The 14,728-nt window shown below is 34.3% G+C and overlaps 1 protein-coding gene across 2 annotated transcripts in view; it reads left to right on the forward strand.

Annotated features, from left to right (window-relative positions):
• LOC128237522 (cytochrome b-245 heavy chain-like) overlaps positions 1–14,728 on the forward strand; it is a 161,678-nt gene that overhangs the window by 51,069 nt on the left and 95,881 nt on the right. For both annotated transcript variants that reach the window (XM_052953104.1, XM_052953105.1), the window contains exon 6: positions 8,844–8,989. In XM_052953104.1, coding sequence (XP_052809064.1) covers positions 8,844–8,989 — 146 coding nt within the window. The remainder of the gene's footprint in view (positions 1–8,843; positions 8,990–14,728) is intronic.

Consider the following 14,728-nt stretch of genomic DNA (forward strand, 5'->3'; position numbering starts at 1 on the left):
ACAACACAATTTAATTTTTACAGTTTTTAATTTGTTTCAAATTTAATATAGTTTTCTTAAAAGATTTTCCTAAATAATACACAATAAATTGTTTAACTGACGTTTTTAATAATCCATTGTCCAAAATGAAAAACTTCTTTTTTGGCACTATAAAACCGTTCCTTATATACCTTTCTATCCCGCCACGCGGGCACGAAACGCCCGAAAAAAAACGTGCACAATCCGAAAGGATTATATCCGTCGGATATGATCCGGCGGAATTATCGCTAAAGTCGCGACACTGTCAATCAACTTAAAAACCGCTCCTACCACTAACTAAAATAAATTCCCATTCCATAATAGGCGCGCTCTTCTGAGCGGCGCCAAAAAGATTATTTCGTCACCTTAGTGCAAGAACTCAATATCTGCTTCTATATCTATATGCAGTTATTGAGTTATTGCACTAAGGTGACGATTTGCACATTGAGCATTTGCAAGAGGGACCTGTCCAGGTGCAGATCAGGCTTCTAAAGAACAGGTAGTTTTGAGAGCACATTATTTCCTTTGGGAGGCTGTTTAATACCTGACTCCGGCTTCAAAGTTGAATAAGTTCTTCCCATATTTAGTTGTTCTAACTGATGGCACATCTACACAATTTTTATATCTCATGAGATTAAAATTACATGTCTTAAAAGCTACAAGGTTTTGATCATATTCTGTTGAGATACAGTACAGACATTTGTAAGTTTCAACAGCAATGTATCTTACCCTGTTCAGATGTTATGTTGAAGAAGATTTTTATACGCCCGAAGGGTCGTATTGTGTTATGGCCTCCATCGTCTGTCCGTCTGTCCGTCCGTTAGCAATTCCGTGTCCAAGCCATAACTTGGTAACTAATAAAGCGATTTTCAAATAAATTTATACAAATCATCAATATTAAAAGGATGTGTCGCGCGCAATTTCCAGGTCCATACCTCAAAGACTAGAATCACCATGGGGGTGCGTTAGCAAATCCGCGTCCGGGCCACAACTTGGTCACTAATAAAGTCATTTTCAAATAACTTTATACAAAGCATCATTACATTAAAGGATGTGTCGCGCACAATTTCCAGGTCCATACCTCAAACACTAGAATCATCATGGGGGGGACGTTAGCAATTCCATGTCCAGGCCATAACTGGGTTACTACTAAAGCATTTTTCAAATAACTTAACACAAATCATCTCTACATGAAAAGGATTTGTCAAGCATGCTTTCCAGGTCCGTACCTCAAAGGCTAATTTCACTGGGGGGCGTTAGCAATTCTGTGTCCGGGCCATAACTTGGTAACTAATAAAGCGATTTTCAAATAACTTTATACAAATCATCACTACATTAAAAGGATGTGTAGCGCGCAATTTCCAGGTCCATACCTCAAAGACTAGAATCACCATGGGGGTGCGTTAGCAAATCCGTGTCCGGGCCACAACTTGGTCACTAATAAAGTCATTTTCAAATAACTTTATATAAAGCATCATTACATTAAAAGGATGTGTCCCGCGCAATTTCCAGGTCCATACCTCAAACACTAGAATCACCATGGGGGGGACGTTAGCAATTCCATGTCCAGGCCATAACTGGGTTACTAGTAAAGCAATTTTCAAATAACTTTATACAAATCATCTCTACATTAAAAGGATTTGTCAAGCATGCTTTCCAGGTCCGTACCTCAAAGGCTAATTTCACTGGGGGGGCGTTAGCAATTCCATTAGCAATTCCGTGTCCAGGCCACAACTTTGTGTTACTACTAATAAAGGAATTTTTAGAAAACCTGTCCTAGCCACAACTTTATAACCAATAAAGCAATTTTTAGATAACTTTATACAAATTATTGCTACATTAAAAGGATGTGTTGTGAGCACTTTCCAAGTCCTGCTACTTTTAAACTTAGTAAGCAGTATACTAGCATAACCTAAATGTTTATTAGACCTCAAGCCGAATCTTCTTGGGCGTATAATGCTCCGTTTCGCAGTGCTCTTGTTGTAGGTTGAGGTGTAATCATTAAAAACAATTTTTAAAGCTCTGTATTGAATCTTTTCAAATTTTTCTGTGTTGTTATTGCTACAAAAATGCCAAACGACAGGACAGTAGTGAAAACTTGATCTGATAAAATAATAAGGTAATATATAATATTGATTGGTAAAAATTTGCAAAGTCTTTGAAGGATATTCAGTTGCTTAGCTGCTTTTTTGCACATTTTAGAAATCTAGGCATCAAAATTTAATCAAAAGTGGTCTTGTATGTATGTATTTCTTTACGCCCTGCGGTCAAGGATAACCTGTGGAAATGCAAGCACTTATTTCCAACGGGGTCCTTTGTTTTTGCTGAAGGGACAGGAGGCTGAAGAGACCGTGGTGGGATTCAAGGAAGTCCGGGTGCCATACCCTAGCTCTTTTTCAAAGAGACCCCTTGGTTCTTTTACGTGCTCGGTGTAAAGCACCGATACATGGGGTACAACTTTCCTGGGTTAAACCAGTACTGATTACACCACTTTTCCATGCACTACCCTTTAAATGCTGAGCGCCAGGCAAGGGAGCTACATGTACCAACTTTTAACGTCTTTTGGTATGGCACGGCCAGGGATCGAACCCAAGATCTCCCGCTCTGTAGGCGGATGCTTAACCACTAGGCCACGGAGACGGTCTTAAGGATATTAAGAATTTTATCACACACAGAAAGAGTATTGTCATCTGCATAATTATACAGGTCTGCCTTATTGATAAAGACATTATGGAGAATGATGTTGAAGACTAGAGGCCCTAATATTGATCCATGTGGCACACCTTTCAGGATGGAGTCCTACTCACTGGCAATTTGACCAAGTTTGACCTGTTGTTTTCTGTTTGTTAGATAGCTGTGCACAAGTTTACATGCTGGTGCTGAGAGACCATATGCATTAAGCTTGTCTAAGATGAGATCATGGGGCCGGCAGTTGAATGCTTCTGTGAGGTCCATTAGAACTGCACCTACATAATTGTTCTCATTAAGTGTGTTTTTCCAGTCTTCCACTTTTCCAGTCTTCCACCAGCCTTAACAGGGTAGTTTGAGATCCAAATGTTGTTCTGAAAGCTACCAGGAAAGGATGACAAATGTTATCAAAATGACAACCCCTCCTTAAACATAAGTTAAGTGGCAGAAATTTCCCACCTTGATTAAGTTACCACTATAAAGCAGCCACTTGGAACTTAATTTCTGAAATGTGGCTACATAATGCAGGTTTGACTGTATATAGTGGCTATCAATTTGAACAATCCTATGGGTAAAAGAAACAGATATACATAATTATGTGACAATGTCTGTAAAAAGGGACCATAGCCTATAGGTGTAAAAAGGGACCAAAGGTGGATTACTGAAATTGCTATGGCAATTTTTGGCTCAACTGGTATATGGGAAATAGTATGAAATTACTAGCAAACTAAGCATTTAAAAAAAAAGTGTCATGACAACAACAAAAATATTCATCAATGAAAATATGTTACTATGGCAATTGATTTCTAAAACCATTCTAAAACAACTAAAAGTATTTTTGCTGGAAAACTATAGCAGAAAGAACAGAGTGTATTTTACTTATAACTGTTACTTAGTTCAAAGAACTTAAAATTAGTGTGTGCCCATACTCAAATTTCTTTAAACTTTTCAAGATATCAAAAAGCTGCCATTGTAACATTTACAATGTAAAGTAAATGTTGTACTTTGCATTGTTGTGACACTGTTCTTGCATACAGATACTTTTTAAACACAAGTATGCTTTGTGAATTTATGTTTTTTGCAGCTGTTTCAACAAACTTTTTGTATTATTTTGTTTTTGTTTTAAAGTGTACTTTTGTTGCCATGGTAACAGTATTGAAACATATTGAATGTATTATGCCACAGCCATAGCATATCTTGAATCCTGAATGTCAAATGTAGGAACAAAATATAGCATTAAACTGTCTTGGGTAAAAAATGGAATCTTAGTAATCATGGCAAGTATCATTACCATGGCAAGATTATAAAATGATGTTGTTTGTTGCAAAACTATCCAGATTTGTCGGTGTTGCAGTTGTTAATTTCAAAATTCAATACAACCACAAAAACATAAACTGAATAAAACTGATCATTGCTTTGCAACTGAAGACAAAAGTTTGATTGCACCTTCACAATGTGAACGGTATTACTGTCATCATCAGTATCAAATCCCAGCAAAATAAATTATGTATTGGATGGTTCACTGCTTTTGACTAGAAACTAAGGAATAAGATTTTCACATAATTGTTTCTTATTCTCCGAGTTTATAGTTTTATTGCACAGAATATTTTGTAATTCTCACTTTGGGCTTTTCTTAAAGATTTCCTCTGCTCACTGTCACCAGTATTTAAAGGTGATGTGAACTTTGATGTATATGTATGATCTATTTAACAAATTCTCAAAGTTATTTTTTGAACGATGTATGAACTTTGCAATGATTTGCTGACCTATGACCTAATTACTTTTCAACACGATGACATGATATCATTTGTTAATATTGAAATTGATATACCATTCTGCTATTATTAAAACCCTGACGAATGTACCACTGTGCCACTTGTTCATTTGACGGTTTAAAATATTTTCAGTAATTAAATTGTTGTTCACTGTTTATTTCATAAACTTATTTGTTGATAAATTCATTTTTTCACAAAAAGAAAAAATGATCATAAGTTTTCAAAAAAGGCCTGCAGTAGAAAAATTGTACGTGAAATGGGTAAACTGGATTAAATGTCAATATTATACATAAATTTACATTTCTTTACATGTATAACCATGTTTATTCATAATTGTATCTGTATGAATGAACGAAAGCGCTTAAAGCGTTGAAAGGCTTTGTGCCTGCTACATTTTGTGAGTATAGTCATGTTATTGAAAAACAAATAAACATCAACATCTAGATAGTATATACTTGCTCATAAATTCCTTCGCAAATACTTTTAGATTTTTATGCTGATACTCAATTAAAAACAAAACCATGGAGTATCAGTCAATTGAAATACTCATTTAATATGCGAAAGACTCAAATAATTACTAAGGTATGGAGTAATGCTCAATTACATAATTATATAAAACCTTATCTGGAGCTTTTGTTTCATAAACAATGCACAGCAACAGATAAAGCATTTAGGCATTTTTTAGTAAAATCTTCTCTACACATCAAAATGCAGCCAACAGAATGCATTGGACAATAAGGTCTCTTATTGTCCAATGCATTTTGTTGGATGCATTTTTTTCTATAAGAAAGGATCCTCGCACAAACATTCATCTGGATCAAATCATCCACATACTGTTTATTTCTTGGTGGCCAACCCCGCTGTAGCAGACACAGCAGCAGCAATATTGGATATATATGAAAAAAAAATGTTTAGTGATAAAATCCAGACTTCTTAACGCAGATTTAACATATAAACAATTCTCACTCAGGACCTAAATATTTGCAAATAACTGGTAATCGATTAAATGATGCAACAATAGTCTGTATTATAAAGGCAAAACAAGCTGTCATTTTTACATGATAATAATTAAATCAATTCTGTATATATATGTGCATGATTTTAATATGTGCTTCTACACTTTTGTAGTGTTTTTAATAGTCACTGAAACTTGCACTGGCAAAACCAAAGACATCTGGCTCATTGTTTGTGTCTAAAATGTTGATTAATATCATTTTGGGTATAATCAGATAAACAACACATCTGAGGAAATTTAATGTCTAATATACAAGAAACAAACGAGGTATGTAACTCAATTTTCACCGTCGAGTCCAGTTTTTTAAGTTTCTTAATCAACATACAAACAATCCATTTTAATATAGGTGACATGAAAAGAGGAGTCAATGCCCATTAAAATGGTATGCAAAATGTTGGTATAACTTTATTGTCTTTTAGACAAACAAGCCAAATCCAATGTCACATTCTCGTCTTTTTCTATAGTCAGAAACTGTACAGCAAATTCCAATTTTTAGTGTGTCCCTGTGTAAACAGGTCTACACACAGAAATATTTAAGTGATTTTATGCTTCGATATAAAGAAAATACAATTCACAAAAAAACGCCACGATTTTATTAACAACAGTATCAAACTTCAAACTAAATCCACTTTAAAATTTCGTAAAAGGCAGCCATATTCCTTACAAGCGCTTAGATGATGATATTAAGCAAATTTCAAGTTTTATTTTCATCATGGCATATAATATGCATGTGATATCACAAAACAATGAAACATATTTCAGTAAACTTTATAAGCAATAATCGCCGGCTTCTGCCATCTTGGAAACTGTGCGCGATTATTTTTTGTTGTTGTGAAATTAGCGTTAGGTTAAATAACACTAAATTTTATTTTCTATCGGAGATCGAAGAAACGGGGCGGCACTAAATTTTATTTTCTATCGGAGATCAAAGAAACGGGCGGCGGAATAAATAAAAATAAAGTTAGGAATTTGAATCATTTTCTTTTTTGGGTTTTGCAATATTTAGGTACGGCGCTCCCGTAAAACGAAAATTAAAAAAACTCTGGCCTTATGGAAAAAATGAACAGATTTATATCAGTGGTTTGTAAATGATTGAATATGCATATGCAAATAGCTCAAGACTCTGGACTAAAATTACTGAGACTAACTCAATAATCTTCATACAGTTTCCATTCCATTCGGCATAAAACTATACTCAAAGCTTAATGCACTTTGATTTTAATTGTAAAAATTTATAATATGCATGTAGTAAAGGTTAAAGGATGTAAGTATGTACTTACACAGATGAATATTTTGTGTTTGTAGACACAATTTTAATAAAAATTGTCAAGTAAGAGCCCATTTAGGCTATTTTAAATTGGAGAAAAATGTAAAAACTTTTTTAAATTCTATATTTAATGAATATTGTTCATATTTGTTTGCAATTAACATAAAATACAAAAAAATCACCAGCAAGAGTTTCCACTTGACTTTGCCCACTTTGTACCCTTCATACGTGACAATGGCGTCATCACATGTATATATAAATGCATTGCTTGTATACATGTATATAATCTTTTTTGCTTATAAATGAGTCATTTGTGGTGGTAATGTAGAACATAAATGTTTTTTTACGAATAAACTAATAAATAGATAAATGAAGTGATAATAAGTGAAAAATGAACACTCTAAATACCCAAATATTCTTACTGAATACTCCATGTATATAATATAAGACTTCAATTTTTGTGATCTGAAGAAAATAGAATGGGTGTACCTCTGGTGATCTACAGAAAAAAGAGTGGGCACACCTTGATTGTATATCTTGAGATTGCCTAATTTGAACTCTTATCGTGTTTGTTGTTGCATTAGTCAAAATTGATCCACGTACAATTAATTTATAGAAATTTTGAAAATTCCTCTAATGTCATACACCAAAATGCAAGCACCAAATTGCTTAATGTTCACTATATAATATATGTCCCGAGGAATATGTTATAAGCCGAGTTGACATAATTAGATATTACATAGAAAACTAAATATATTTTATCCATTTTGAGTATAGCATACATTTTTATTATGCACATAAATGTCCATGACTTTTTATGTCAACAAAGCATGCATAATTTAAGTATTTACACCATCCATTTTCTGTATGTACATCCCTACACAACAACCATGTATAACTTTATTATTATATATTATACCTCACATAAATGTGTCCCTTCTTTGTATATATAAACTTGATCGGTCCGTATATCACTGTATTTTGATGAAAATCCAGTTTGATGACGTCAGTGGTCCATATTATATTTTTAACAGTATTTACCCAAATGTTGACGTTATGTACTGTCACACTGAAAGCCATGCAATGTTTATTATATTATACCGAACACAGTTACATTTATATACATATATAAAGTTTTTTCACCATTACACAACTTTCAAGTTTCAAATTTATTCTGTAATTATTGTTTGTTTACATTAGCTGTCATTTTGAAGCAAATGTCATTTAGAAATAATGCAAACACCGGTTGTAACCAGATTTACAACACATTTTAATAAGCGCTTACCACCTCAGACTTGGGAAACCAAAAAATGACTATTTTTAGACTCGCGCGCTATATGACAGTATCATGTCAACCAGTCAAATCAGTACTGTCAGTGTGTGACAGTACGAAATTGCCCATGATGGGTAAATGAGAAATTAACATGGGCAGGTCACGTGAGGTATAATGATATATTATACCTTACATAAATGTGTCCCTTCTTTGTATATATAAAGTCGATCGGTCCGTATTTCACTGTATTTTGATACAAATCCAGTTTTATGACGTCAGCAGTCCATATTATTTTTTGGCCAAAAATGAAATATGGACCGCTGACTTCATAAAACTGGTAAGTGCGGCTTCCTATTTTCACAACGGCAAAAAAATTGTCACAAGTAAACATTTTAACTTAGTTTAATTAAACACATCTATTAAAAAGCGCATTAAAACATTTGGTCATATAAAATGTTCAGTATAATATAAGAAATATTTACACACCACTTCGGGCCATATGGCATTATAAGTACCGGCCAGTCAGCCCCCAGAAGTGAATGGACCTCAGCTTACGCCTCGGTCCATATACACTTTCAATGGCTGACTGGCCGGTCCTTATAATGTCATATGACCCTGGTGTGTTATATTTCTTAATTATGGGGATTTCATTTAAGCATCATACCTACAGTACTATGGTATGGTGTGTCCTTCATAAAATTGTGCTCTTATCTCAAAGGTCAAATTCACACTTGAGTTTTTAAAACAATCTTTCTCTGGGATCTTAATTTTTACCAATTGTTCAATGAAATGATCTGTATTTTTCAGCTGTTCATATTGGTGCCCATGTGTTTAATGTTGAACGTATGGTGGTTGCTCATGATGGCTCTGAACTTCTGCTGTCCCTGCTCAGTAACTTGGATGATAACAACCCTGGACAGACCTATATAAACCCAGTCAGAGATGGCACACAGGTATCAGTGTTCTCATTAAACATGTCATCTGGACCATATGTATATCAACCCAGTCAGAGATGGCACACAGGTATAGTACTTGGACCATATGTATATCAACCCAGTCAGAGATGGCACACAGGTATCAGTATCTGGACCATATGTATATAAACCAAGTCAGAGATGGCACACAGGAATCAGTGTTCTCATATCACATATGACCCCGACCAGATGTAAATAAACCATTTTAAAAATGGCATACAGGTATAACCAGTGCAGAAATTACATTTCTGAGAAAAAATCATGAGAAAATTCCTTGTTTCCAGGATATACTAGGCGCAGATTGGAACATGAAATTATCAGGAATTCCAGGATTGTAATCTCAGAAAATTTCTGAGAATTTCTTGAGACCAGGATTTTCTTTCAGAAGGTTAATTATGTCCCTGTCATAAATATTCAGAACCATATTTTATCTATTGTTTCAATATATTGTTTTACTTTTGAAAGTTGACAATGATTGCCAGTCGTAAATACAACATTATGTGAAACTCAGAGCAGGTGGCCCTATTAGAAAGGCATACTTAAGGTTAGTTAGGTAAGATATTTTACCTAGTAAGAGTAAAAAGTAAAACACCACATTAATTTCATTTCACTTCTTATCAATTATCTATTTACAAACAAACGATAAATGGGGATTGTCAATTTTCTTATATTCTGGGTAAATTCCTTTGGCCTATGTTCTTAAGCCTGTTTCACATTGCATTTTGGATTACAGTTGTTTTCACACTGAACCTTTTATGGAACACGTCTAAAATGAGGGATGCAATCGAATATTCGAAAAAAAATAAAAAATACTAATTCTCAATAAAGATAATAAAAAATTTTTTGCCTTCAACAATGTACTTGTTTATAAAGATTGTTATACCCCCCAAAACAAAGTTTGGGGGGGTATACTGGAATCGGGTTGTCCGTCTGTCTGTCTGTCCGTCTGTCTGTCCGTTTTTTTTTTGTCCGGGATTCATCTTTGTCGTTATTGAACAAATCTTTTTCAAACTTTTAGATATTAATGGCCATGATGTAAACTTGTGCCTCTGTGAAATTGGTACGGGTCACATGACCCTGACCAGAGTTATCTCCCCTTGATGTGTTAAAGTAGGCAAAATAAGCCCTGTCCGGGATTCATCTTTGTTATTATTCAACAAATCTTTATCAAACTTTCAGAAATTAATGGCCATGTTGTAAACTTTCGCCTCTGTGAATTTGGTACAGGTCACATGACCCTGACTGGAGTTATCTCCCCTTGATGTGTTAAAGTAGGCAAAATAAGCCCTGTCCGGGATTCATCTTTGTTATTATTCAACAAATCTTTATCAAACTTTCAGAAATTAATGGCCATGTTGTAAACTTTCGCCTCTGTGAATTTGGTACAGGTCACATGACCCTGACTGGAGTTATCTCCCCTTGTAGGCAAAATTAGCTTTGTCCGGCCTAACTCCAGGGCAAACAACCTAGACATGGAGGGGTGGGGGGTATTCGTTAGCCTATGGCTTACAGTTCTAGTTTGTCTTTTTTTACAACGGCTGGCCCCTAATACAAGAGGTGTGAATGTGATCATACATGCCATATTTTCTGGAGACCATTCAGGGGGATTTGTTCAAAAGGCTGAAAATTCAGGGGGATTTTGGTTTTATTCAGGGGGATTTTTTTAGCAGGTCTAAGTTGGCGAAATATTAAAGTATTTTTAGACGCCAGTATGAAAAAATGTATTCACATATAGTTTGCTTTGAAAACCTAACTTTTTCATTACGGTATACTGAATTATTTTATGTCATGATTTATCATATTCTTATGATACACTGTCATGTCATACTGTAATGCACTTGCAGAACAAAATATGTCATTGCAAAAATATGTTTTCGAGACAATTAAATTAAATTTACCTTCCTCCAAAGCCTTTTAAAAAATTGTGCTTAATTCTATCAGCTTTGATGACTTTCAGACAATAAGAGAATAGAATTAATATTATTAATTTCTTCCTTCCAAAATAGTAATATTTCTTTGCCTTTGATAATTACTACAAAGTAATTGATCACTTGTTGTAAAAGTTTCCTTTTGGCATTTCACCCTTGTGGATTTGTACATTCAGTTACACTCACATACTGTGGTTTCACTTTGTCATTATTGCCTGATGTAAAATTTCTAAAAAAAAAAAAAAAAAAAAAAAATTTTTTTTTTAATTCCGGGGGATTTTTATCTCCCGCCGGGAGACCGGGGGATGGATCGAAATTTCGGGGGATTTTTCCCCCCGCCGGGAGATATGGCATGTATGTGTGATGACAATACACTAAACAGGCGTCATATGTCATTTAGGGACACATTGTCGTGTACTATAAAAAAAGTCCCCCTACTTTTACAATAACTGGCTACGAATCGGCTTTAACACCAATGTGTTGTCTTGGCTACAAATTGTGTGCAACATGCAAATTGCCTTGATGATATGAATGCCATGTGCTACAATAATACTGTGCTATATATGCGCTTCAGACTGTTTTCATGTTTCGATACAATGTTCGTGCTTTGAAATGTAAATGTATAGTGAAGCGTTTTAGGATATATTCCTCTATTGTTGTACAATAGATGAGTCAAATCCACATATGTTTTCGTTTAATTATTTTACTAGTTCCCGAGTTGGTTTGGGGTTTCCATAGTTATATTTAGTCATTTTAGACGACAATCTCAGAATGAGGCTACTCGTCCTATGGAAAGACCCTCCATTGGCGCAAAAGGCTATTTGGCTAGCAATCCATCTAATTTCACATTGTTTACAAATATAAAAGCAGCGAATTGAAATTATTTGATTCTGTTGTTTGTCTGTTTATAATGTATTGCTTTTTTCTTCCTGAAAATAGAAAATTTCAAAGGCTCATTTGGGGAAATCAGGGTCCGCCGCACGTACTGGCTACAACAAAGTAGGGTAAAATTGCCCCAGCTATTTCTTATAGCGAATATTAAAATTAGTTTACTATTTCTTCTGAAATATGTATTTTGGTAATCGAATATTCGATTGTAAGAATTACAGAATATTCGAATATGAATTTTGCCATTCGTTTGCAACCCTACTAAAAACATGAAATTTTCTTTCAAATTTTATAATATCTTTAAATAGGCCTGGGTAGAGCAGTTGGTCAAACGCTAGTGTGACAAGGTTTGATTCTTTGTTTAAATTGCATGTGTGTACATTCATATTAAGCAGATAAATAAATGGTGATAACTGAAAACACAGGTTTTAAACTACATATTAAACTACATGAAAATGGTTTCTTGAATTTTAAAGAATTAATGCTTAAACTTTTATTTTACATTCACAAACCTATTTGCAATCATCTTCCAGGGCTTTTTTGTTGCATTAATGATTCATGATCCCCATCACTGAAGAATCAATAAGCTCTCCAGTGTCTTAGAAGATGACAAACAACTTCTTCACTTCTACTCTGTCGGTCTGTGACAGTCATAATTTGATATTTTAAGCAACTCAATTTTATTTCTTATTTCAGTGCCATGAATAAATTTAAATGCAGCCAATCATGTTACTATTAAACAGATTGAAAATATTCACTATGACACATTTGTAATTCTCAGAAAAAATGTATGAAAAAATCAAATGTAAAAATTATGTTGGTCGTCGTCGGCCGTCGTCAACAATTTCACTGTTAACACTCTAAAGAGGTCACAATTTTGGCACAATCTTAATGAAACTTGGTCAGAATGTTACCCTCAATAAAATCTTGGACGAGTTTGATATTGGGTCATCTGGGGTTAAAAACTAGGTCACCAGGTCAAATTAAAGGAAAGCTTACACTCTAGAGGTCACATTTATGACTGTATCTTCAGGAAACTTGGTCAGAATGTTAATATTAATGATCTCTAGGTCAAGTTCGAATCTGGGTTATATGCGGTCAAAAACTAGGTCACCAGGTCAAATTGAAGGAAAAGCTTATCAACACTCTTAGAGGTCACATTTATGACTGTATCTTCATAAAAGTTGTTCAGAATGTTTATATTAATAATCTTCAAGTCGAGTTTAAATCTGGGTCATGTGCGGTGAAAAACTAGGTCACCAGGTCAAATCATAGGAAAAGCTTGTTAGCACTCTAGAGGTCACATTTATGACTGTATGTTCATGAAACTTAGTCAGAATGTATATATTGATTAGCTCTAGGCCGTGTTTGAATCTTAGTCATGTGCGGTGAAAAACTAGGTCACCAGGTCAGATTGAAGGAAAAGCTTGTTAACACTCTAGAGGTCACATTTATGACCATATATGTTCATGGAACTTGATCAGAATGTTATTTATGATGATCATTAGGTAGAGTTTGAAACTGGGTAATCAGAGGTAAAAAACCAGGCCACTAAGTTAAATCATAGAAAAACTTAATAAACACTGTAGAGGTTGCATTCTCTCTTTAATCACCATGAAACTATGTCAGAATGTTTGTGTTTATGAAGTCTATGTCAAGTTTGAAACTGGATAACCTGAGTTCAAAAACTAGGTTACGTAGTCAAATAATAGAAAACATTGTTAAAACCTTGTTGAGGCCATATTTTCTACTTTATCTATATGAAACCTGATCAGAATGTACTTATTACAGCATAAGTTTTAAAAAAAAACTTGGTCACTAGGAAGGATCTAAGAAATATATTTTTTAATTCCAGCAGGTATAAATGTTTTGATTCCATATCTCATAATTATATTTGGATGTGAATAAAATGTGAAACCCAAATCTTTAGTCCTGTCTTGCACCATATAACCTGAATTGGTATGCGGTAAAGCCCGTATAACCAATTCACCATCTTACATTACCTTATATGATCTAAAGTAGCTGAAATGAAGATGACCCTCCAAATTGTGGTCTAAGGCTGGTAGGGAAGAGTTTTGTCACAATTGCCCTCACCCTGAAAACACTTATTTTACACTTGAATTGGATCAGGTGAGCGATACAGGGCCTTCAGGGTCCTCTTGTTTAGAAAGCTAAAGCTTATGAGCACTGTGAGTACATAAAGGATGTTCAAAGTTATTTTGACCAGAATTATACGGATCATCTCTGACACGATTCAGTAGAGCTGTAATGGTGTAACGGTATATTAGGGTATACAGTGATATGCTTCTAAAGAAATATATACTGCAGTGCAAATGTTTGATATACTGCTTTTTCATAAGTGCGTATTTCATTGCTTTCTGTATTTTTATATGAATTACAATGGAACAGACAAATTCAGATTGTAGCATATTTAAAAGGTTTCCTTATTGGAAATACAGCGCAACTCACTATGTCGATCTCTAATATCTCGATTTTCCTGTTTTGTCAAACTTTATCCCTGACCGGAATTTATTCCTTCTTTTTCTGTATAAAATGATTCAGCATATGTCAAATTTTCTATTTGATTTTTTCGCTATGTCAAAGTCATAATTCGGACACAAATGTGATGGATTTGGTGCTACCGGTATATTTTTGTATTTCGAATGTGTTGATTGTTTGTTATCTCCAACTTTTTTCCTAGGTCCCAACGACCTCGAGATAACGAGTTTTTCCTTCACTTATTTGGCTCCATTTGAAAAATCTGAATTTTAAACACAATATTTACTATCTACTTCAAATTGAATAAAAAATAACCAGGCTTGGATTCTGAAACAGGTATTTATCAGTCCAGGCTACATTGATACCTTTTATCTCAGAAGATGGTCAACTGTTGATTTTAGGA

The sequence above is a fragment of the Mya arenaria genome, chromosome 6 (assembly GCF_026914265.1).
Source record: "Mya arenaria isolate MELC-2E11 chromosome 6, ASM2691426v1".
Taxonomy (NCBI): Eukaryota; Metazoa; Mollusca; class Bivalvia; order Myida; family Myidae; genus Mya; species Mya arenaria.